Below are 26,021 nucleotides of genomic sequence, written 5' to 3'. Positions count from 1 at the left end.
AAAAAAAAAAAAAAAAATATTTACTTTTTTGACAGAGAGAGAGGGAGAGCAAGCAGGGGAGGGGCAGAGAGAGGGAGATAGAGGATCCAAATCAGGCTCTGTATTGACAGCAGACAGCCTGATGCAGGGCTTGAACTCATGAACTGTGAGATTATGACCTGAAGTCAGACGCTTAACCGACTGAGCTGCCCAGGCGCCCCAACACATTTCCTGTTTTAAGGAATCAGTTGATATCTGTAAGCTGACTTGAACAAGAATTTCTACATTCCTGGTAGTGGAGATTAAAAAATCTTATCTTAGTGAGGTATCCTTTTCAACCTTTAAAAATGCTGCCTAAATGAAGTTTACAATCACATCTATGAACCTCCCCCCCAAAAAAACCAAAGCATATTCAATTACATTATTAATGTTTTTAGTGTGACCAAAAAAGGTTTGACTGTTGGCAAAGTGCATTTTTAGAGATTTTCTTTTTATTTCATCATTTAAAAATATTTTGGGGTATTTTAGAAGGTATACAGTATAGTGGTATAATAGCCTATTGCAAAATTTATTATCATACAGATGTAACACCAAATCTCCTGGAGTCCACTGATTTTTACTTCTGTTGGCAAGTTTAATCTACAAAACGGGTTATAAGTTAGACTGTGCTTTCAAAAATTAACAGGTTAGGGGGGAAATAAAACTGATTAATTTTCAAGCAAACTACAAAATTATTTCTCCACACAGATGCTCTGAAAACTAACAGGTAAGTATTATGACTGCACTTCAAAACATCAGATTTTTGGCTCTAAATGCAGAATCCATAATCACTCTCATTCTGAACAGAATAAATGGTACTCAGGTACTTATAAATCTTCCTTTAAAAAGACTCCACCAGGGGCGCCTAGGTGGCTCAGTCAGTTAAGTGTCTGATTCTTGATTTCAGCTTAGGTCATAATCTCACAGTTTGTGGGTTCAGGCCCTACGCTGGCAGAGGGGAACCTGCTTGGGATTCTGTCTCCTTCTCTCTCTGCTCCTCCCCAACTCTCTCAAAACTAAATACATAAACATTTTTAAAAAAATTTTAAAAAGACTCCACTTTAGAAAAAAAAAAAGGAAGAATATACTCATTTTCTTCCAAAACGTAATAATGAATGTATTTGCATACACACCTATTAAATTCCTGGCCAGTTCTGCAGCAATATCACAGATTTTTTTCCTCATGCTAGACTGGGTTTCCATTTGAATAATCATCAGTAGCTCACTCTTGATGGCAGTCTGAACATCAGAAGGAAGAGTTGGATAGACTTCATCAAATGCAGAGGACAAAAGACGTCTTAGGAGAACGGCAGCCATTTGTCTAGCCTATAAATGGAGAGCATGGTTAAGAACTTGGTATCTTTCAAGAGAAACCATTTTTCACAAACTACATTCACTCCACCATGGGTGTATTTTACAATTCATTTCTAAAACACTTTGCTAGATTCTTTTTAAAAAAGATAAAATACATAAAACTCTCTCTAATCACATTAGTCTACTGTACTGACATGCTACCCAAAAGCTCTTTTTGTTAATAAGTAAGGAAAAGCCCTGAATACATCAGATCACAAATTAAAAAATATACCTTAGCAATGGTAAACTTATCTTTAATTGCTATTTTTAATAGATTTTTTGAAGAAAAATAAGTATTAATATAAACTGCAAACTCTAGAATGCTCTTGTCCTACTTCTCATTCCAGTATACCTAATCTTACTCCCAGCCTGGCCTTATCTCACTGTATCACAGCCCTTTCATTAACCTTTGATAACATGCTATCAAATCCATTTATCTTTATGCTTCATTCAAGCAGACAAACATTACAAGTTCCTAATGCCTACAAGTGCTAATCAATATCAATGTGTACATTCTTATCCCAATTAAAAATCTGTAGACTATATTTAAGTTTGGCGTTTTTTATATGATATTCCTTTAGATTATAATGAGTCAAGAAAAAAAATCATTCTAAAATTTTATCATACTAAATAAATAAGCCATTAAAACTATTAAACCCAATTTTTCATGGGCTACTCATTATCACTATAATTACTTTGGGACTATGACCAACAAAAAAAAGTTAAGCTATACAAATAAAATGTACCAATTTTTTCCTGAAGTTATTTTTCACTGAATCTTTTTTTACTTAAAAAAAAATTTTTTAATGCTTGTTTATTTTTGAGAGAGAGAGACAGAGACAGAGAGTGAGCAAGGGAGGGGCAGAGACAGAGAGGGAGACACAGAATCCGAAGCAGTCTCTTGAACCCACAAACTGTGAGATTATGACCTGAGCCCAAGTTGGATGCCTTTTTAAAGGACTGAGCCACCCAGGTGGCCCTGAATCTTGTTTCAATTTTGGCAAACAGCAAACTTTTAAAGAAATTTCAATGCTCTAGAAAGGGTTCAAAATGGTTAAAATCCCTGTAAAAGTGCCTAAAATTTGTGCAGTTCTCACACACTGAAAACAATGAAGCCATAATGAAGACACTGAGGCTAGTTCATAATCATCATCTAATTCAAGATTTAAAACAGGTTCAATGTAGGTTTTTGAAAGTAAAATTTGACAGTTTTAGTATTGTTTATTCTTGGCTTTAAAATGTGTTTCATAATAACTTGATTCAATTTTCAAGAATTAAAATAGCCAATTGTTTCTAGAGATTTGTTACTTCATATTTCTAGAGATTTGTTACTTCATATTTTAACATTCATTTGGAATTAAAGGATATATTACAAAGGTGAAGAAGCACCTTTTGTCATCTATTTTAATTAATTATTTATTCATTTATTTATTAACGTTTATTTACTTTTGAGACAGAGAGAGACACAGCATGAATGGGGGAGGGTCAGAGAGAGAGAGGGAGACACAGAATCCAAAACAGGCTCCAGGCTCTGAGCTGTCAGCACAGAGCCTGATGCAGGGGTCGAACTCACGAACTGTGAGATCATGACCCGAGCCCAAGTCGGACGCTCAACCAACTGAGCCACCCAGGCGCCTCAGTTGATTAAGCGACCGACTTCAGCTCAGGTCACAATCTCACAGTTTGTGAGTTCGAGCCCCATGTCAGGCTCTGCGCTGACAGTTCAGAGCCTGGAGCCCGTTTTGGATTCTGTGTCTCCCTCTCTCTGCCCCTCCCCCACTCACACTCTGTCTCTTTCCTTCAAAAATAAATAAACATTGAAAAGAAAAATTAAAAAAAAACAAACTGGGATACTTTCATACTGTTTTTAAGTAATACCACAGAACACTAAATTGCCAATTTAAACCGACTGACTACAAGAAGTCACGTGTAATAGTATGTAGAAATTTAGTGTGGCTTTGTTTCCATCATGTTTTAATATTAGCAAAAGTCTCACTTTACAAATTCTGTCACTTTTTTATTTTTTGAAAGTAACCTCTATTCCCAATGTGGGGTTCAAACTCATGATCCTGAGATCAGGAGTCGCATGCTCTATCAACAAGCCAGCTAGAACACCCCTCACTTTACACATTCTAAATTCCATGTTTCATACGTGGGATTAGTTTTCTAGACTTGGATATTTTGACACCTTTTGTGAAATAAATAAAATATTCACTTAACGTTCAACATATGTAAGGATATTACTTTGGGCAAGAAAAAAAAATCAGCTGCTAATGCATATAAAACCAGTAAGAAAAACACATTTGAATTTGGTACAGTCATCAGGTCATTTGCTAAAAACCAGTTTATAAAGGATTCAACAAAGTGTCTCTTTGTTCCTAAACATCTTTAACACATCTTATTCACCACCTAGGGATGATTATAATAAGCATAAGAATTTTAAAGACAGACAAAACATTTTTTCAGAAACATCTGGCAACATAGTAAAACAACGAATGAATTAAATTTCCTCCTTTAGGATGGTTTCAAGGAAGAAATATTTTTTATAACCACAGAAATCACTTAAATTTAATAAATTTTTATGTGATTATTTAAAAACTATTAACTCAAATATCCTGAACACATCATCTGACATGGAAAAGAGAAATTATTTAATAGAGTACTTAAAAAAAATGTAACTGCAAAGTAGCTTTTCGCAAATGTAAGTTCAAAGTTCTGGTACCATGTATGCAGTAATCACCAGTTCTCATTACCCACATGGACCACCATCTAATACCCAACTTTGTATTTTGTTTTGTAAGAATGTCATATCCTCAAATATTAAAATAGTACCTCCTCAGCAGCTGTTGTATTTCTGATGGCTTGTAAGAGGAATGTGATCTTTGACTGGCCTGGGATATTCTCGTAGGTTTCCTTCAGGGAAAAGAAAAACATTAAAGGTTAGAAGATGTTCAAAAACTTCACGAGCACACCAGTGAAAAAAAATGAAATAAGACTGGGAAAGGTCTGTGCATACGAAGTCATGTAATCTAGGTCTGGTGTTAAAATTTTCTCCTGGTAAGGAAAGAGAGGATGTCCAGGGAGTGACTTTCAAGCTCCTTTCTACATTTAGCTCTTAGATTTTTCTAATGTAAGTGCATATTTTCCCAACTTTTGCTTCTGTGAATAACAAAACTCAAGGCCTATGAGGGCCAAAAAATTCTTAAATGTGACCTGAGCCACCATGCTGTAAAGCAAGTGCTTACCCAGTATCCCTTTACAACATGGAAAACTACTTATCTTGTAACATTTTCTAGATCACATGACGTAGAATTGGTTTATGTCACCACTACTTACAAACTACCAGAAACATACCTCAGATGAAGTAAATCCAAGAAAGGGAAGAAAGTATTCAAATTCTTCTCTCGAGAGAGGGAGTATACTAAAGCCATATTATATACACAAATAAATGAATATGGCCAGGAGAAATTTGGCCAGGAGATTTTAACATAATTTCTTCAATACTGTTTTAATATTCTAGAAATCTAGTTTTGTGACTCGGGGCACTGCTTCCCTTCTCCATGAATAACGTAAAATGAGCAAATTGGTTAACAATAAAAAGTTGACACCAATTAAAAGACAGATTGTCAGAGTAGATCAAAATATAAGATCTAAGTATATATTGTCTACAAAAGCTAAAGAGAAGTATAGATTCATGTGCATGTATTCTAAGAATTCTATAACAGGGGCGTCTGGGTGGCTCTGTCGGTTAAGCGTCCGACTTTGGCTCAGGTCATAATCTCGCGGTCCGTGAGTTCGAGCCCCACATCAGGCTGTGTGCTGACAGCTCAGAGCCTGGAGCCTGTTTTGGATTCTGTGTCTCCCTCTCTCAAAAATAAACATTAAAACATGCTCTGTCTCTCTCTCTCTCAAAAACAAACATTAAAAAAATAAAATAAAATAAAGAATTCTGTAATAGTAGTCTTTTACTGTGCAAAAAAAATCATTATTTGAAGTATAGAATTGTTCTCCCAAAGACAACTCTTCACTTGTCTACTCTCTAATAGCCACCACCCCTATAACCTACCTAGTTCCTCTGGACAGAAGTGACAAAGAAAAGGGTGGGAAAACAGGGTCTCCCCAAATGCACATCTACCTTGTAATTTCTATTAAGCGCTCTGTGGCATCCCTGAGATATTGACAGATACTGAAATAAAGGCTCAGAAGTTAAATGACCTGCCCAAGGTCAAATACAATAAATGCTGGAGAGAACTCTGGTTTCCTGAGGCCAACCGTATTCAAAATCTCCCCAGCACCGAATGTTCTTTCTGGGTTTTGCTCCTGGGGTCTGACTCCACCAACCAGTCAGTTCTGTTTATGCAGTGCTGCACAGTTTTCAAACTTCTCAAACATATCTCAATGAAAGAACACATCTGGGGGGAAGAGGAGAATTCAAAATCCTCTGATAACCTCAAGTTCCTCTCAAGCGCGTAAGCACAGAGGAATACAACAATGCCGAAAACTGTGACAAGCATTCACAGCTGAGGAGAGAAGATGGTCTGAATTTATGTATACAGAAATGAGATAATTTATGTAGAGATATTCATAAGATGATTGCAAAAATGGAAATGTACCTTGAGGTTTCTCACTTAATCTTTATGAATGCAACTGAACGACCGGTGTAGCCTTTCCATTTAAACACAGTCTCTCAGTGTATAATAAAAATGCCTTTTTATTTTTGTATCTAGCCTAGCTCCTGATGCACTGTATCTGCCATAAATGTTAAACAGTTAAATTTCCAGTGGTCTAAATCAAGTTTCAGAAAAAAATTCTTTATTAGGATATCACTCTCGGAAAACCATGCCCAGCTGGGACTATTAGTGTGACAGTTATATTGTGCTAATTCTAGTAGAGACTTAGAAATATTAAGTCCAATACTGAACTCTATTCCATAAGGAATTAGAATTAGAAGTCAATGGAGAGAGAGTTTGGTATGAGTGACATCTGACTCCTGAGAGAGGGTTCTCCCATTTGTTATGTTCCACTGTAGCAATCCAGATATAGTATTACATTTACACCATAACATTGGTCAAGGATAATAGTTTGGCAAAAAGAGCACAACCTTAAAACCCGAAACAGACAGAGTGCCACCAAGACAGGGCTGGTATCTCCTTGTATTCCAGCACTTAGCACATCAGAGTGCAGCAAATGTAAAGAATATCTATATAAACAATATATAAACAATCTTTCGAAGAATATTCCTAGCCCTAGGCCAGGCAGGTTCAATGAATGTTGCCAGTTTCCTGGCAAACAGAATTTCAACTCCATTTGATTTCACCATGCACATTCACACAATGCAAAGTATTTCACCTCCCCCTTTTCTGTCCATACAAAGGAGAAACGCTAATAAATACTCATTTCACTCATCCCGTAAATATTTATGGTGAGCCAACCTTGCATATGAAAAGAGGGGGCGAGTTTTACCTGGTACCTGGTAAATAAACAACCTGGTTCCTCAAAAATCAGGTATATTTTTCAATACATTACCCTCCTCCAATTCAAATCTCATTGATGTAGTTCTATACTACAATCAATGAAGAACAAAGTCAATGGAAAAACTAAGAATATAAAATCCAAGCATATGTTTAATAAAATACTTAAGCTTGTGTCACATAAAAATGTCCAGTCATGAATGCCATGGACATTCAACTTTGTACTACCTGTCAACTATTTATTCAAATTGCTTATTCATGTTAATCATTGTATTTTTAGACTTAGAAGCATTTAAATCATTTCTTCAAGCATCAGAAACATTTTTTGTAAAGTTAAAGAGAAAAATTCTTGAAGATTTAAAAGAAATATAACATAAAGCCTACCAGATAGTTTATATAATGGAAATTTTAAAAACTTTTAAAACTTTTCAAGACTTTCAATGATTTCAACAATATATTACAATGAGTCCTTTACTGTACTTCATTTCATGTTTGAATGCAAGTTACCTTGGTCAACAGTTCAGTATTTGTGTCAACTAAGTATTTTTATTTTGACTGAGTAAATTACAAAAATACTTACTGAGCTTTTGCCAATTTTTAGTTAAAAAAATTTCTATATTTGCCATATCAGACTGTAATACTCAATTTAATTTGGCTTCATTACTTATAAACAGCTCATTTCATAAGGCAAAAAAAGGGGCATTAAAGTATCATTATGCACAGCTATTTACTTTTCCAACTAATATTTTGCTTTCTTAAGCTCTATTTACAGTCAAACTTTGTGTTATGTGACATCAGGAAACTTCCCCTCTAACATTTACCTTTTTTGGTGTCAAATTAAGAATATTCTGTTTTATAAGACTTACTTCACACATTAATATATTCCTGGGATATACAAAGAAAGTAAAAATGTACTACCTAAATGTTTTCACTAGGAATAAGAAGACTGACAGTACAGCTGAACCTTGAACATGGGTTTGAACTGTGCAGGTCTACTTATATGTGGATTTCTTTCTGAGGGGGATAAATACAGTACAGTACTGGAATGTATCTTTTCACCTTATGATTTCCTTAATAACGTTTTTTTCCTCTTTCTTTGTTGTAAAAATACTGTATATAACACACATACAAAGTATGTGTAAACTGGCTGTTTATGTTATTGGTAAGGCTTCCAGTCAACAGGAGGCTATCAGTAGTTAAGTTTTGGGAGTGTTAGGGGGGTGGGAGCTGGTGTCCCTAACCTCTGTGTTGTTCAAGGGTCAACTATACTTTCCAATTGTTCTTTATGAGAAAATGTGCTGAATGCTGCTAATTATCCCCAAAGTGATGCAAGTGATAAAAGATTTACAACAGGCACCAATCGGAATTCAAGCTGAACCAGACACTGGTATTTAGTTCAATAGAAGAGAGATTCCCCACTAGGCTTGACAATAGAGACTTAAGCAACTGGAGGGAAGAGGGAGAATTAAACTAGCTTACTAATTACAATGCTGTTCTGCTTTGTAACACATGGCAATTTCTATTATGGTTTGGGATTAGGAACTTATTTTGGTGAAAAATTACCCCCAGAGTTAGCAGAATGCATTAAAATGTTTTCATAGGCATCATCACATCCCACTAATACAGGAGTGCAAATTGATGCAACTAATAAATGCACTTTACTTCCAAGGACAAATACTACTTTTAAGTATTTCAAGTAAACCTGGCAAAGTCTGAAAAGTATGCATGTACTCTTATTTTTAGGATGTACTCTTATTTTTAAAAGGACACTAGAAACCTTAATGTCCTTTCATAGGTGGGTTGGTTGAATAAATAATACATCCATATTATGGGCTACTACATAGCTGCTTTAACAAAATCTTGTATGTGGCAACGTGAAATATATGGAGTGAAAAATCCAGGTTCACAGCATATGAATTATATGTGTATGTGTATTAAGGTCCATTCATGTAAAAATGAATGTATACATTTACACTTGTGAAGGTATTTTCAGGGATAACTCACAAGACACTTAAAAGTGGTTACCTTTGGGGAAAGGGATAAAAAACTATTTGCACTGTTTAAAATTTTACCCTGAACACATATCACATGTATAATACATGAAGCAAAAATCATTAAATAGTTGTTTAAAGCGCGTTCTCATACAGAACTGAACTTGCAGTGTATTTACTTCAAATATTGTAAAACCACTAAGTATAACCAGCATATCCTAATCTACTCAAAGTAAGTACTAACAACATTGTGATTCTAAAGTTTATCTATAAAACCCATGAGTACAGAAGAGGACTCGTCCCCCAATTTTGTTAGCTACACGTAAAATGAATTTTGCTCCCTAAAAACATCTGGTTGAACATCTTTTGCTGAATCTTATAAAAATCTTCGATCACATGGTGGCAGAGAACTCCACATATAACCAAGTTTGAAGACAGGTTCTTATAATGCACTTAAAAGAAACTGGAAAGTTTCTGCCCTTCCCTTACACTGTCTCACGTATGTATTGTGGTCTCAACACTGACAGCCTTAACATCAGTCTTCTACTAAACCAAGTGTTTCTCACTGCTACTTGGTAAAAGAACGTGCAGATACATCTGAAATACTGTCTCTTGAAAATATCCACAGCTCCACATTTTGGAGGCCAGCAGTCAGAGGAGGTTAAAAAAAAAAAAAAAAGAGAGAGAGAGAGAGAGAGAGATTGATTGACTGATTGATTCAGGTTGGATTTCATGAAATTAAAGACTTAAACATATGGTGGCACTGGCCCACTTAAACAACGGAAGTCCCAGGACATCGCAGTAATGAGACCACAAATCTCTACAGATCAAAGAAAATTTGTCTAAAGGAAGAATAAAGTAAGGTGCAAGCGGCTTAGAAAGAAACCCTAAAGGCAACTTTACAGAATTGTGGCGAGGGCCGGGGGCGGGGGGGGGGGGGGGGGGCGGGGAGAGGAGGGAAATCCAGCTTCCGATGGATTGTCAGGAAACTAGACAAGAGAAAGAGGACTAAATGGAGTGAGTGGAAAGGCAAGAGAGCAAGACACACATTTCGAAAGGAGGGGATGGGGGAGGGAGGGAAAGACGGTAGCGAAGAAAGAGGGGACAGGAGAGAGGCCGGGGTGAAGGGTCAGGTAGCGGGAAGGGTTTGGGGACCCAGGAGGGCGAGGCCGGCTGGAGACCGAGGCTGGAAGGGCGGGGGAGGCTCCCACGGGGAGAAAGCGGGAAAGGGGCGAGGGGAGCCCCGCGGCCCGCCCCACACCCCACATCCCTCCCCGCCGCCCGGCTTCCCCATCTGGGCGGGGGCAGCGTGTCAGGAGTGGCCGCACGTGTGTGCGAGGGGTGGCGGGGAGGTAACTGGCTCCGGGCGCCGCGGCGACAAGGGCCGGGAGGGCCCGGGGGCACGGCCGGGAGCCGCGGGCCGCCTCACACGTGGGCTACGCGGCCGCCGCCCGGCCCCGGCCTGCGCGGCCGCGGCTGAGCGACCGAGGCCCGGAGGGGCGGCGTCGGGGGCAGGCCGGCGCGCCGGCCGGGGCACGGAGTCAGGGGCGACGAGCTCGGTTACCTCTGCCTGTTTCCGGACCACATTGTCGGGGCTGAGCAGGTTTCCCAGGAGCAGGTAGAACTGTTGCTGCTCCGCCGCGGCCGCCGCCATTGCGCTAGGCGTGTGAGAGAGAAGGAGGGAGGGGAGACAGGAGCCGTGAGGCGCGCTGGCGGGCCGGCGGGAGGGGTGGGGGCGGGCCCAGCGCGGGGACCTGCACCAGCCGCGGCGCGGGGCTGGGGGGGGGGGGGCGGGGGGCGGGCGGGAAAGGGCGGGGCAAAGGGGAAAGGGGAGGATGGGGCGGGGACTCGTGACCCCTCACCCAGTCGCGGCCCCCAGCTCCGGCGTCTCATTGGCTCTGGGCGCGGGAGGCGGGGCGGAGGCCGCCTCCTCCGGGGCCGCGCCGATTGGCCACGCACCCCGCAGTGCCGTCACTGGCGACTCGCGGCGGGCGGCCCGGCTGGTCGCGGGCGATGTGGGGCGGGGACTCTGCCGGCCAGCTGGGGCCTGGGGTGACGTCGGGAGGGTGGAGGGAGGGAGGGGCTGGCTGGCGGGCCGCGCCGCGCCGCGCCGCGCCGCGCGGAGGGGCGTGAGGTTCGGCTGGGGAGGTGGGGCCAGCTCCAGAGCGCGGGAGATTTCGGCGCCGCGGGCTGGCCGGCTTCCTCTGCTGCCGCCCGCCACCCTCTCCCTGCGGCCCGCGGAGCGCCCCCCAGCTCCAGCCCCCGCAGTCTCTAGGACCGTAAACCCCCACCCTCCCAGGGAGGAGCTCCTTCGAAACCCACTTCCCATTCAATTCCACCCCCGGGTTTACAGACTTCTCTATCTGTCAGACCCTCCGACCTCCCCCAGGGCTGTGACTCAGGCCACCCCTTGCTCCAGCCGCGCTCATCAGTGACTCACACCTTCGGCTTGTCCGGGAGAGGTGTTACTCAGCCCTGGGCTCTCCCGCCAGGCCTCCCTCCCCTGCCCTCCTCTGCCCTCCCCAGCCCAGGGTCGTCCTGAGTTGTACACGTAGCACACAGGCCTCCATCCCCTCCCCACCCGGGATCCCAGACTTTTCCCTTGAATTCCTTGTTTTGGGGTCCCGTTCTTTCAATGATTGGGAGAAGCTAAGACAGATCACCCCTCCCTAACGGAATCCTGGTTTGTAGGGCTCATCTAAATGCTTAAATGATTCCTGCCGGTACTGCGGGACCCAGAGACCTGATTTCAATTGCATAGACAATACACCCAATCTTTCTTCGCTACTGGAGCTGCCAAATGGGAGAGGGCAGTGTTCAAATCAAAAGGCACTTCTGTTGAGCCCCTACTGTGTCCAATGTTTTGGGCTAAGGGTGACAGTGGAGAAAATAATTCATCATCTTTGCTTCAAAAGGACACTGGTAGGGAGGAAATTCCAGGTTGGGTGAGATGGACCACACTTCTGGCAGCCCGAAGGGAATTTAATTTCCTGTTGACTACTCGGAAGTTGTGTTCTCTGGAAGTCTACTTAAAACATTTGCTTTAAAGGGAATGATTTTAAACCTTGGCTGTATATTAGAATCCCAGCCACTGCGTCCAGAATCTCTGCGCCGAGGCCCCGGGATCGCTATGCAATTGTGATTGCCAGCTAAGATCTTTTAAAGGATTCTGATTCGTGGAGAAAAAAACTCCCTTAGAAAGTTTTAGCTGTGATAGTGATAAGAGTTCTCTACAAGAGGTCTGCAGACCTATCTTTGAAGAATTGATGCTCCTTAGAGGTGACAATTTGTTGTTCTTATGACACATTATTTCTTTAAAGATAGAACATCACGTACATTAATTTGGGACAGGTTTTTGGTTTTGTTTTTGCTTGTTTTGTATGTATGTATGTCAGCAGTGGTCATGTCTGGATTCTGGGAGGCTTTTTGCTCACCCAAGGTTATTAAGATTTGGGGAATTACTTATCCAGCTTATTTTATGACTATGTTACCAGTGAAATAAGATGAATTGCCTGGAGGCTTGCTTACGGTAAGTCCTGATCTCCAGTTACTTTATAACACTTGCTGTGGTATGTGTTTTATTGGCAATGACTCTGTAGATTACATACATTTGTTTAATAATTACTAAATGATAGAAATTACAACGTATGTGTACGGATTTGTCAAGATAGGGAGCTTGTTTTAATTTTTAAAATTATTTATTTTTTTAGAGAGATTAAGTATGAGAGCTATCAGAGGAGAGGGGCAGAGAGAGAGAGAGAGAGAGAGAGAGAAAATGTGTGTGTGTGTGTGTGTGTGTGTGTGTGTGTGTATGAGCCGAGAAGAGGCAAAGAGACAGGGGGAAAGAGAATCCCAAGCAGGCTCCGCACTGAGTGCAGAGCCGAGCTCTATCCCACCAACCGTGAGATCATGACCAGAGCGGAAAACAAGAGTTGGATGCTCAACCGACTGAGCTTCCCAGGTGCCCGAGAGAGTTTGATTTTTTGGTGAGGCAAAGCACAAACTTATTCAGACTACAAATAAAACAAGTCAGTGTTAGTCGTGACATCAACTGCTACAATATGAAATGTCAGCCCAGCTTTATTTTAATATTCTAAGTAAGAAGGAAGGAGATTTTTATGGGTAATGAAAAAAGAGATCCCCCAAATGGGAGAAATCCCTGTAAACTTGGCATGGATATCAGCCATCCTGACAATGGAGACCAGTTCTTGTGTCCAGGAAACCTCCCCCTAAGTGGGGACTGCATTTTCAACAGCAGGCCTGCCAGTTTAGAGAGTTTGTAATGCTCAGCCTTCAGGGAATGTATTGCACTTAGAAACCTATTTCCCATGGAGAGAGTCCTATTTGTTTTATGAACATAATCTCCCCCTGAGAAAATAGCTCAGATATTGTATCATGGCAGTCCATAAGAACATAGGTTTATTTCCCAAGGAGATTAGATGGTAGAAGGTAAAGAACCTTGAACTTGAGTGGATGTGGGTCTTTAGTGTCTTACTAATGTGAACTTGAGTGAGCACTTAATGTCTTTAAGCCTCAATCTCTCATTATAAAATGGAATAATAATGGCTGTTAAAGTATGCTATTATTAATCAGAAAAGTTCTGACATTAAATTATAATTGGAAATGAAATGGAGGGGTAGAACGAAGTCTTGCTCACTCCCGATTAGCCGCCATTGCTTTGGGCGAGTCAACTGTGAACAGCCAGCTCCTGATGCCTTTCACTTCAGCTTATTAGACCTGACCCTACCTCCATTAAGTTCTGGAGGCATATTTGCTCAGAGCATTTATAAGCCCTTGCGTAAAAGGGTGAGGTTGGGAAAATGGAAGGCTGGAAGTTTCTCTCAACTGAGACTTGAAATCTAGGGAATTTAGGATTCTTGATGTTTGTCAGAAGGTACTGCACAGCCTGGCCATCCCCTCTTTATAATAATACAGGAGGCCAGACTCCTTAACAAGAGAGCAGCAGAATCTTCCTTGGGTACTGCTCTTGATTTTATAGGTGTTGTGTTGATGGGAGTGGCTGGAGAAGTTAGGCTTATAAAACCCCTGCGAAAGCTTCTTTCAGCTGGGGTAGAATTTGGTCTTGTCTGTCATTTCTGGTTTATTGGGTTCTGAATGTAAATAAGATTCTCCCGAGTGAACAATCTGTAAATTTTTAAAAGTTGCCCCGGGACTCCAACATAAGTTCCACTGTCCTGGTAGTGGTAAGCACAGGTGCTCTCTATAGCACAACTTATTTTGAGGAGCAGTTTAAATAATAGAAGTGAAAGTATTATAATCTATAACTACACAGATATAAGCAGATGGTATTATTTACAGGTGTTTGTATTAATAGTTAACATGGTATGACATAACAAGTTGTCTTTGTTTCCTCATCTGTAAAAGGGGAATAATACTTCTTCATAGGGGTGTTGTAGAAAGTAGGATAATATTTGTAAATGCACATAGCATGGTGTCTGCAGACACCGTAGCACTCAATAGTTATCAGCTATTATTGGTTAGATGGATTCTAGGGTTAAATAAGAAATAGGCCTCAGACAGGTGATTACTCTTAAAGCTACATGTGATATAGATGTATGCATCGCGTTTGTGTGTGTAATAAAGTGTATTTGTATATTTTCTATTAGTCTCCCTCCCAGTTATGCAGAGTAAAATGGTATGTTGATGGATTAAGGATGGTTAACAAGCATTTGGCTGATAAATAAAATTTCTAATGCTTCCTAATATCGATGCTCTTTGTTGCTTAGGTAAGAGCCAGCAGAAAAGATGAGAACTGTTGAGGAAAGTTGTCTGCTGAAAAGAAAATGCTAAGCTGTTTCCACATCTTCAGCTGCCTTTTATCAAGATTTTTAAGCCCCTGTCTGAAGCAGTCTGTAACAGTCAGAGCATGCAGGCCAGGGGCAAGTGAAACCTTGTATTCCCAAAGGGCACTAAACACACAAGTCAGCAAACTTGGAATTGAACACAGGCAGGGGAAATTTGGATTCGGTTAGTTTCTTTTGCCCTCTCTCTCTCATAGTTTTATATATGAAATTCACTGAATGTCAGCTGGTGGTTGGATACATTTGAAGGACGTGTAGAATTTGGAGGCTTAGGAGCAGAGGCTCCACGGGCCAGCCAGAATGAGACTTCAAATTATGACTTCACAACTTACATGCTGTGATCTTGCCCAAGTTATTTAACCTTTCTCAGCCCCAGTGTCCTCTTCTGTGAAATGGAAATAACAGTAGTACCTTCCACCATGCATCAAAATACCTGGCATAGTGCTGGCACAGAGTAAATGCTTAATAAAGTTAACTGTACTTAATGATGCAGATCAAAACCTCCAAGATTTGTTAGTTTGGATTGCACATCTACTTGTTAGGTTATTACATTTTTATACTCCTATTATATAAGCAGTCATGTTATAGCAACGTATAATGTTAAGGAAAAAAAAAATTTACGGGGCGCTCGGGTGGCTCAGTCGGTTAAGCATCTGACTTTGGCTCAGGTCATGATCATCATAGAGCATTCTAAGGTCATTTTCACTTTTAAATGCTACAGTTCTCTGTCCGAGTGTAGCCACTAGCCATTGTGGCTATCAGTCACTTGAAATGTGGCTAGTTTGAAATTAGGTGTGCTTTAAGTGTAAGGTGCAAACTAAACTTCAGAGAGTTGGAAGAAAATGAAGAGTAACAATTTCATATTGGTCACATGTAGAAATGACAACATATTGGGTTAAATAAAATATGTTAATTATACTTATTAATAAATGATAATTATTAATTATATTAATTTTCCTGTTTTTACTTTTTAAAATATGGTTACTAGAAACCTTAAAATTACATATATGGGGGGGCGTCTGACTGGCTCAGTTGGTTATGTGTCTAACTCTTGATTTCGGCTCAGGTCACGATCTCAGGGTTCATGAGTTTGAGCCCTACTTGGGCTCTGTGCTGACAGCGTGGAGCCTGTTTGGGATTTTGTCTCTCCCTCTCTCTCCCCCTCCTCCACTTGCATGTGTGCTCTCTCTCTCTCTCAAATAAACATTTAAAAAATTTACAAATATGACTGGCATTTGTGGTTCACGTGATATTTCTATTGAACACTGCTTTGCTTGGGAGCAAAATAATCAACTAGTTACACACAAGTGTGCTACATAGTTTGTTCATTTATATTTAGGAAATGACTTGTCACAAAGTGAGGATCAGTTACCTTATAGTGCTTTCCGTTGCTTCCAGTTTTCTGACTTGATTCTTAGGGACCTGGAGACATGGTGCAGTACTTCCTGAGCAGTGTTTCTTGCTTAGGAATGTCCTTTCCCTGCTGGTTTGACATTGAACACATTTGTGAACCTTTCGAAGGTAAGGAAGACTCAAGATTTGATCCCCTAGAATAAATCCTTATAAGTTAAGTCAAGAACTGATGAAGAGCTGGAGGAAGGAAGAATATCTTTTATTTTTTTAATGTTGATTATTTTCATTTAAATGTGAATGGATTTTATTTATTTATTTAAAAAAATTTTTTTTTTACGTTTTATTTATTTTTGAGACAGAGAGAGACAGAGCATGAACGGGGGAGGGGCAGAGAGAGAGGGAGACACAGAATCGGAAGCAGGCTCCAGGCTCTGAGCCATCAGCCCAGAGCCCGACGCGGGGCTCAAACTCACGGACCGCGAGATCGTGACCTGAGCTGAAGTCGGCCGCTTAACCGACTGAGCCACCCAGGCGCCCCTAAATGTGAATGGATTTTAAAAACCATCATTTGCTGCCTTTTAACACCTGAAATAAAAATATACTTAGCAGAAGAATTTAGTGTTAAGTGTATTTTTTTCCTTAGAACACAAATAGGTTGAAAATGAAAGGATGGAAAAAGATATGCCATTCAAAAGAGAGCCAAAATGGCTATACTGCTATCAGACAAAATAGATTTTAAAATAAAATTATCAAAGACGAAGAAGGATATTTTATTAGGATAAAAGGGTCAATCAATCAGGTAGACACAAAAATCATAAACGCATGTATCCATCAACAGAGCCCCAAAATACATGAAGCAAAACTTGACAGAATTGAAGGGAAAAGTTCAGCAAAATAGTTGAAGACTTCTATCTGCGCTCTTAATAATGAATAGAACCACTAGGCAGAAGACAAACAACAAATAGAAGATGTGGAGAACACTATACACCATCTAAACCTAACAGACATCCATAGGACACTACATCCAACAGCAGCAGAATACACATTTTTCTCAAGTGCACAGGGAACATTCTCCAGAAGAGATCACATGTTGGGCCATAGAACAAGTCTCAATAGGTTTAAAAAGACTCAAATCATATAAAATATCTTCTCTGTCCTCAGCAAAATGAAATTAGAAATCAAGAACAGAAGGAGATTTGAGAAATTCACAAATAAGTGGGAATTACCCGCATCCTTCTAAATAACAAATGGGTTGAAGAAGAAATCACAAGAAAAATTAGGAAACACTCTGAGATGAAAGAAAACAGAAACACAAGAGACCAAAACTTATGGGATGCAGTGAAAGCAGTGCTCTTGGGAAACTTTAGAGTTGTAAACATCTTTGGTAAAAAAGAAGAGAGCTCAAATCAATAGTCTCGCCTAGTTTCTTAGAAACTAGAGGAAGAGCAAACTAAACCCAAAGCAAGCAGAAGAGACAATAAAAACAAGAAAGGAAATAAGTGAAATTGAGAATTAAAAAATCAACAGAGGGGGGGAAAAAGTTGTTTCTTTGAAAAGATCAACAAAATTGACAAATCTCTGGCTAGACCCAGAAAAAAAGAAGACTCAAATTACTAAAATTAAAAATAAAAGACAGACCATCACTACCAAACTTTCAGGAATAAAAAGAATTAAAAGGAAAAACTGAACAATTGTATGCTGACAAATTAGATAACCTGGATTCAACAGAAAATCCTAGAAAGTCACAACTGCTGAACTGAATCCAAAAAGAAATAGAAAATCTGGATAGGCCTATATATAGCAATGAAAGGGATTGAATTAGTAATAAAAAAATTTCCCACAAAATTCTAAGAAAAGATATGGCCTTACTGGTGAATTCTACCAAACATTTAAAGAAGAATTAACACCTGTCCTTTCTAAACTCTTCCAAAAAATAGAAGCAGAGTGAACACTCACTCTATGAGGCCAGTTTTAACTTGATACCAAAACCAAAGATATCACAAGGAAAATGCCTACCAATATAAATATGGATGCAAAAATTATCAACAAAATCCTAGCAAACTGAATTCAGCAACATGTAAAAAGGATTATATATCATGACTAGGTGGGACTTTTCCTAGGAATGCAAAGTTGGTATAACATAAGAAAATCGATCAATGTGATGCACCAGATTAACGGAATAAAGTATAAAGACCACATAATTATCTCAACTGATGCAGAATAAGCCTTTGACAAAATCTAACACCCTTTCATGATAAAAACACTTAACAAACTGAACAAATTGATTGCCACTTATGAAAAACCCACAGCTAATATCATACTTACTGGGGGAAAACTGAATGCCTTCTTCCTGAGATCAAGAACAAGACAAGAATGCCCATTCTCACCATTTCTATTCAATATTGTACTGGAGAGTCACAGATGGCATGAACTTGTATAGAGAAAATCCTGATGAATCCACAAAAATGTTGTTAGAAAAATAAATGTATTCCGCAAGGTTACAGGATATAAGGCCAATACACAAAAATCATGCACTTATATGCTAGCCATGAACAATCAAAAAATGAAATTAAGAAAATCTCATTTATGATGGCATCAAAAAATATAAAATAGAACAAATTTAACAAACATGTAAGACTTCTACACCGAAAATTATAAAACATGGCTAAAGAAATTTAGAAAGATCTAAATAAATAGAAAGACATTTTACGTGCATGGATTGGAAGACTTAAAATTAAGATGGCTATACCCCCCAGATTGATCTACAGATTTAAGCAATACCTATTAACATTTTAACCACTTTTTTCTTCAGAAAAAGCTGGTCCTAAAATGGATATGAATTGCAAGAGACTACCAATAGCCAAAATAATTTCAAACCCAGCAAAAATTGAAAGATTCACACCTTAATTTTAAAGCTTACTTTAAAGCTACACTGTGATGCTGGCCTAAGGATAGACCTTTATAAAGATCAGTGAAATTGGATGGGGAATTCAGAAATAAACCTTAAATTTGTGGTCAGTTGATTTTTGACAAGGGTGCTATGATGGTTAATTTTATTTTTCAACGTGGCTTGGCTATGGTGCCCAGTTGTTTGGTCAAACACTAGTCTAGACGTTTCCGTGAAGGCGTTTGTAGATGTGATTAACACGTATAGTCTGTTGACTCTAAGTAAAGTAGATTACCCTCCATACTGTGGGTAGGTCTCATCTAACCAATGGAAGGTCTTCATAGCAAAGACAGGTTTCCAGAGGAAGAAGCAATTCGGATCTGGCTTAAGACAGATGGCAACACAGAAACACATACTGGCTTCCTCTGCAAATTTCAGACTCCATACTGCAAAATCAACTCATGCCTAAATTTCCACTTGTTGCCCTGCCCTAAGGATTTCAGACATGCCAGCCCCCACAATCACATGAGCTAATTCCTTAAAATAGATCTCTTTTTGGGGATCCTACTGATTCTACTTCTTTAGAGAATCCTGACAAATATAGGTGCTAAGGCCATTCATGTGAAAGAATAATCTTTTCAACAAGTGTTGTGGTACAACTGGATATCCACATGCAAAAGAATGAAGCTGATCTGCTACCTCATACCATATGCAAACCTCAACATAGGGCGTAGACCTAAATGTAGGAGCAAAACTGTAAAATCCTTAGAAGAAAATGTAAGATAAGACTTCATGGCCTTTGATTAGACAATGGTTTCTTAGTTATGGCACTGAAATTACAAAAGACAAAAATAAGAGAAGTTAAATTGCACTTCATCAAAATTAAAAATTTTTGTGCTTCAAAGGAAACCATCTAGAATGTGAAAAGACACCCCATAGAATGGAAGAAAATATTTGCAGATCATACATCTGATAAGGGACTTGTATCCAGATTACATAAAGAACCATTGCACTCAATAACAACAACAACAAAAAAAACCCACCCAATTAAAAAATAGGCAAAACAGACATTCAAATAGACCTTCCCCCACAGAAGATACATGAATGCAAATGACTAATAAGTACACTGAAAGATGTTCGATGTCATTAGTCATTAGGGAGATATAAATTAAACCCCAACCCCCCCCCAAAAAAAAGGGGGGTATACTGCTAGTATGGCTACAATAAAAAAGACAATAGCAAGTGTTGATGAGGGTGTGGAAAAACTGGGCCCCTCATATGGGAACCCTCCTGCATTGCTGATGGAAATTCAAAATGGTGCGGTCAATTTGACAGTTTGGAAGTTCTTCAGAAGTAACACATAAAGTTACTATATGAGTCAGCATTTGTGCTCGAGAGAAATGGAAACATATGTCTACACAAAAACTTGTACATGAATGTTCATAGCAGCATTATTCATAATAGCCAAAATGTGGAAACAATCCAAAATATCCATAAACTGATGAATAGATAGACAAAATGTGGTATATCACCTTAGCAATAAAAAGAAACAATACTGGTACATATTGCAACATGGATGAACCTTAAAAATATGATGCTAAGTGAGAGAAGCCAGACACAAAAAGTCACGTATTTTTTGGTTCCATTTATGTGAAATGTCCAGGAGCAGCAAATCCATAGACACAGAAAGTAGATTCGTAGTTGTCAGGGGCCTGGAGGGGAGGGGAAAGAAGGTGGAATGACGGCTAATGGGTATGGAGTTCCTTTTTGGCGTGACGAAATGTTCTGGAATGTGATAGCAGTGACGGATGACTAACTCTGTGAATATACTAAAGAATTGTACATTTAAAAAGTGTGAGCTTTATGGTATGTGAATTATATCTCAATAAAGGTGTGATTTTAAAAAATGCTTTTCCTTAGTTATCTGAAGGAAATTGATCCGGACCTCAATTACTATTTTTTTCTATTTTCACACTATTTTTAACTCAATTCAGAGTACATAGATGATAGCATTCATAACCTTGAAACCTTCTGAGCATTCCTAAACCATTATTTTGGAGGAAAAGGACTGGGGAGATACAGATATGATTCAGTCTATATATTTTCCTCTCCATATATTTGCTATTTATAGTAATTATCTCATAGTTTGGATACTATGACACGCAAATTTTACCTCATGCATTATGATGACGTTATTAGTGGAATATCAATTGTGACATCAATGTACAGCTCAAATTTGCATCTACTTGCAACAGATTTTTAGCTGTAATTAATGAGGTAGAAACAAAAAGGACCTCGTAATACAGTTCATACTCTTCAATTCCACCCATGCTATGTGTTTATCACTTTATGCCTCACTTTACTATATTAGCATTTGTTTTTAACATTTACTTATTCACTTATTTAGCAAATATTTATTGGGCACCTTCTCTGCAGTGGGCACTGATTGTGAGATTCAGAGGTGAGTAGGACTGGGTTCCCACCTCCATGGAGCTTATCTTTTGGGAGAAGTCAGACAATCAACAAATCAACTGCATAGATTAGAACATTCTATAGTGACCAGTGAAAGGAAGATAATGGGATCAAGGCGTGGAGTTGGGTGCTACTTCGGTGAAACAGTCTTTTGAGGGAGATATCTGAGCTGAGACTTGAAATTTGAGCCAAGGTGAAGAAAGTAATGGGAGAAATTCCTATTTCCACCAGAGGAAACAGCAAGTGCAAAAGCCCCCAGGCGAAACTGGTCTGGTGTATTCCAGTGAGGAAAGAAGGGTACAGCCAGAGAAGGGTAAGCCTTGAAGGGAGGGCTGAGAAGCAAGTTGCGGGGGGAGGGGCACATCACCTGGGGCATTGTGATCGTTCAGTAGTATAACTTATTCTAAGCAAAACGGGTTAAGTAAAGGGTATGACCGTTTTTCACAGATCATTGAACATTTAAACAGTTATAAAAGGTCATTTTGCTGCAATATAGGAAATAGTAGGAGGGAGTGAGGAAGCTGGGGAAGCATGAGGAGGTCACGATAGTACTCCAAGCAGGAGAATAATGTGGCCTGGAGTATGGCGATCAACGGTGTCCAAAGTGGTCTGGTTTAGATGTTTTTCTTTTGGAAATGGAGCAGGACGTAGGGTGCAGAGGCAGATCCAAGTTAAAAACAACTGAAACTTGACACAATCTGAGGGCCCTCTGTAAGAAAAATTAAAAAATTGAACATAAAGTGAGGTTTCTTGGAGGGGCTCTGTGCGAGTGAATGGGCTGTAAGCTCAAGCTTCATGAGCTCCATGGTGAATCCTCCTCTGGTCAATTGGAGTAAATTGGAGACGTCGAGAATGCTTAGGATTTGGGTCTGAGCAATGGTAATGCCACTAAAAGGAGGATGGGTTTGGGAGAAGGTGTGGCAAGAAGAAATCAAGAGGGGAATTTCGGTCATAGTCAGTTTGAGATGCCTAGTAGACATCCAAGTGGTGATGTCCAGTAAGCAGTTGGACAGGGGAGCCTGGAGCTCAGAAAGAGCAGGGCTGGAAATACCAACTGAGTCATCACATTCATGGCATTCAAGACTGCTGAAGTGGATAACGTCGCCTGGAGAAGAGAGAAGATGGTCAAGGACTCGGCCGTGAGACATCCCAGCACTTGGGGGCCAGGCGGAGGAGGTTTATAATTCATATAATATAAAGATAATCCTAAGAGGGAACTGATGGTACTACCTACACTGAGCATTATTAGTCACCTTAAGTTCAAATTCCCTGTTGATCTCCGCTGGGCAAGGGGTTAACACCTAGGCATCCACTCATGAATGTAAAGCTAGTTGGAAGAAAAAGTGGGCACAGATGTTAAAGAAAAACTCAATCCCATAGCATTTTATTTGAAAGGGTTACTTTTTATTTGTATTTTTTTTTTCTACTCAGGAGTAGTAGTATTTATTTGGTGCTAAGGAAATACTACTTTCTCTAAATTTGCTTCAACTACTCAGCTCTCTTACAACCTAATCTACCTCTTTGCCTCTCACTTAGAAACTAGCTGTACTAATGTGGAATGAAAATAATTACTTAAAGACATTAGTTCAAACTAATACTCAGATGTCAGATGCTGTCTTCCACCTCAATAGACGCACGTATCTAGTTAACTTTCTTTATGCAGAGAGATAATAGTTACTCCTTTTAAAGAATGTAGAAAGGGAGTGGGGAAAAGCAGGAATGTGTTTTAAGTTCTCACTGCCATGTAAAATAAGAGTGATATTGGAACTGTGTTTTAAAACAGCTTGTTTGCCTGGATTCAGCTGTAAGTCATGTATTTTAAAACATAACTTCATATAGAAAATCTTGATACAGCACAGCTTAAAACAGGAATATTGCTTGGTAGAAGTCAAGGGAAAGAGACAGAAAGTGAAAGTGGTCCTATTTTCAAAAGGGTAGTCAGGGGAGACCTTTCAGGAGACGTAATACTGTAACATCTGAGACTGGATTGCTTCATGGAAATTAATTTTCCAAAAGAGCAAAGTTATTTCAAAGATTCATATTAAAAATGCTCAACCGGGGCACCTGGGTGGCTCAGTCGGTTGAGCGTCCGACTTCAGCTCAAGTCATGATCTCACAGCTCGTGAGTTTGAGCCCTGCGTCGGGCTCTGGTGCTGACAGCTCGGAGCCTGGAGCCTGGAGCCTGCTTTGGATTCTGTGTCTCCCTCTCTCTCTGCCCCTAACCCACTTGCGTTCTGTCTCTGTCTCTCTCAAAAATAAATAAACATTAAAAAAAAAGTTACAAAAATGCTCAACCATTCTTTATATCAGATTTTTTATTCACAATCACTGACAAAACTTGGCTCTCTTTCCATGTCTGAGTGCTAACCTTCTGTACATTATTTCATTCAATCGTTGGGTTTAAGCAATGAGGCTTCAACCGTTTTTTTTTTTTTTTTTTTTTCCAAGAAAAAATGCATTGGGGTCAGGGGATCCTGGTTCCAATGGGAGCTCCACCACTAGCCAGCTATGATCCTGAACTGGGCCCTCAAGGCTTCTCTAGCCTCCACTTCCTCATCTGTAAATTGGGAGTGTTGGACTTGATCCCTAGGGTATCTTCTCAGCCCCAGCATTTGAGGGTCATTAAGTCAGTTATCATACGGCGCTGAAATAGGGTGATGACTGCAGAAGCCACTTAGGTTTGCTCCTCCTGAAATGAAATTGCTCTGGGTCTCTGAGATTTGAGGTCTTACGTCACTGCCTGCTTTTCTCAAAGTTTTTTTTTTTTTTCATTTTTCCTTTCAGGCATCTGCCACTTAATGTATCTGCCAACATAAAATGATGGCCGTCTCTGCTGGTCAGCTCCTCTTATCATCTGGTTTGCTGTGTGCTTTGGAAATCAGATAACCACATGCATTAAAAAGGATATGAAATAGACACAGAGAAGAGAGTAGAGCATATTTCCTGTAGAGTACACTGCATGAGCCTTAGGACAATTATTATTTGGCTGCCCAGGTATTTTTAATTTGGTGGTTCATAACTCTGTTCCAATGGTTTAGCTCTACTCAGATGCTAACACAATGCTGTCTCCCCCTACTAGAGTTATGGATGTTCTAACATATATACACATAAACAAGTGACAGAACGATAGAGCAAAACTGGTTAGAAAGGTCTAAATTAAACCTTATGTAATAAGGGCATTGCCAGTGACAAGTCCCCTGCATCTAGTCATTTCCTTTGTTAATTTTGGCTTTTTTATACCTATTTAGGGGATTAAGTTCTAGGAGAAACAGTTAAGTAATGTAATCCATTAGGTTAGTAGTCTTTTTACTACACAGTGGTTGATTTAGTTTTCCCACAATGAAAATAAATTATGTTTTCCCTCACTTACTTGACTAGTGATCTCTGCAAATTAAGATAAAATGTGGTCAGCCCCTGAGAGGACACCACCATAATATGTAGGGGCCTAAGGTGGGACCTCGAAAGATTTTAAACAGAACTTATTTTGAGACACTTGAGAAATTAAGAGTGAGCCCTTAGGCGCGCCTGGGTGGCTCAGTTGGTTGGGCGTCTGACTTCGGCTCAGGTCATGATCTCACAGTCCATGGGTTCGAACCCGCATCGGGCTGTGTGCTGACAGCTTGGAGCCTGGAGCCTGCTTCGGATTCTGTGTCTCCCTCTCTCTGACCCTCCCCCGTTCAGGCTCCATCTTTCTCTGTCTCAAAAATAAATAGACATTAAAAAAAAAAAAAAAGAGCCCTTAAAAGTCAGACTTTTAAGACTTCTTCTATAGGAAAGTAGGATAGAAAATCCTGGTGGATTGGAGTTTGGTTAGTTGGTGAACAAAAGGCGAAATGATCATGGATATCGCAATTGTAGGAAAAAGGGGGACTTTTTAGCTTTAAAGGAAATAACGCAATTAGCAGTGGCCAGAGACAGAACAAGATCTATCTGATAATTATAGTCTTACTTGGGTGCTGCAAAGATCCTGATCAGGGAAAACAGCTGTGCCCATACGTGGGTCCTGGCAAAGTTTCTCCCTGGAACCACCTAAATGAAATAAAAACTCATTTTTTTTTTCTTGTTTCAGGATGCCTATACACAGGACAATGGTCTACATTCTTTTGGTCACCTCTGCTCAAGGGGTGCTTTCTTAAGTACATGGAAGCAGTCACCAGCTAGTTTAAGACACAGTGTCAAGGAACAATGACCAGTCGTGTATTCTCATTCTTTCATTCTTGGTTTCTGTCTAGTAAGTTCTCTCTCCTTTCCCTTCCCCATAGATACTACTGTGGGGACTCCAGAAGTTACGAGGGCTAAAAGCTCCTCCTGGATCTCACACAGAAAGACTTTCCCTCTAGAATCACCCAAATTGGTCCCTCGGTATGGATTAAGTTCTTAAAGTTTTTCATCTAAATTTGAGGTTTAGGGATTACTTACAGTAGTCAAAGCTGTTCTCGGCACTGTGGTTGCTCCAGTCGTGGGATGTTAATCCCACAGTTCCGGCCTCATGGCTCAGAGAGGTCACCATGGAGACATCTGACTGCAATTGTGACCCGCAGCAGGTAAGCAGTGTCATTGCAGCTGGCCTGTTTCAATTTGCCCACCATGCCAGCTTTAGAGACCATGTAGGCATTTAGATATTATAGGCTAACTCGACTATTCCCAAAGCCAT

General features: G+C 39.9%; 1 protein-coding gene across 1 annotated transcript in view; it reads right to left on the bottom strand.

Annotated features, from left to right (window-relative positions):
• Window positions 1–25,796, bottom strand: part of IPO5 (importin 5) — a 56,460-nt gene extending 30,664 nt beyond the window's left edge. The window contains exons 1-6 of the mRNA XM_042929427.1: window positions 25,787–25,796; window positions 25,317–25,396; window positions 16,028–16,138; window positions 10,398–10,491; window positions 4,204–4,284; window positions 1,152–1,344 (exon numbers count right to left, since the gene is read on the bottom strand). Of these exons, the coding sequence (XP_042785361.1) occupies window positions 1,152–1,344; window positions 4,204–4,284; window positions 10,398–10,487 (364 nt within the window). The 5' untranslated portion in view covers window positions 10,488–10,491; window positions 16,028–16,138; window positions 25,317–25,396; window positions 25,787–25,796. The remainder of the gene's footprint in view (window positions 1–1,151; window positions 1,345–4,203; window positions 4,285–10,397; window positions 10,492–16,027; window positions 16,139–25,316; window positions 25,397–25,786) is intronic.
• Between the last annotated feature and the right edge of the window lie 225 nt (window positions 25,797–26,021).

This window comes from Panthera leo, chromosome A1, assembly GCF_018350215.1.
Source record: "Panthera leo isolate Ple1 chromosome A1, P.leo_Ple1_pat1.1, whole genome shotgun sequence".
Taxonomy (NCBI): domain Eukaryota; kingdom Metazoa; phylum Chordata; class Mammalia; order Carnivora; family Felidae; genus Panthera; species Panthera leo.
This window is presented reverse-complemented; position numbering and strand designations above follow the sequence as displayed.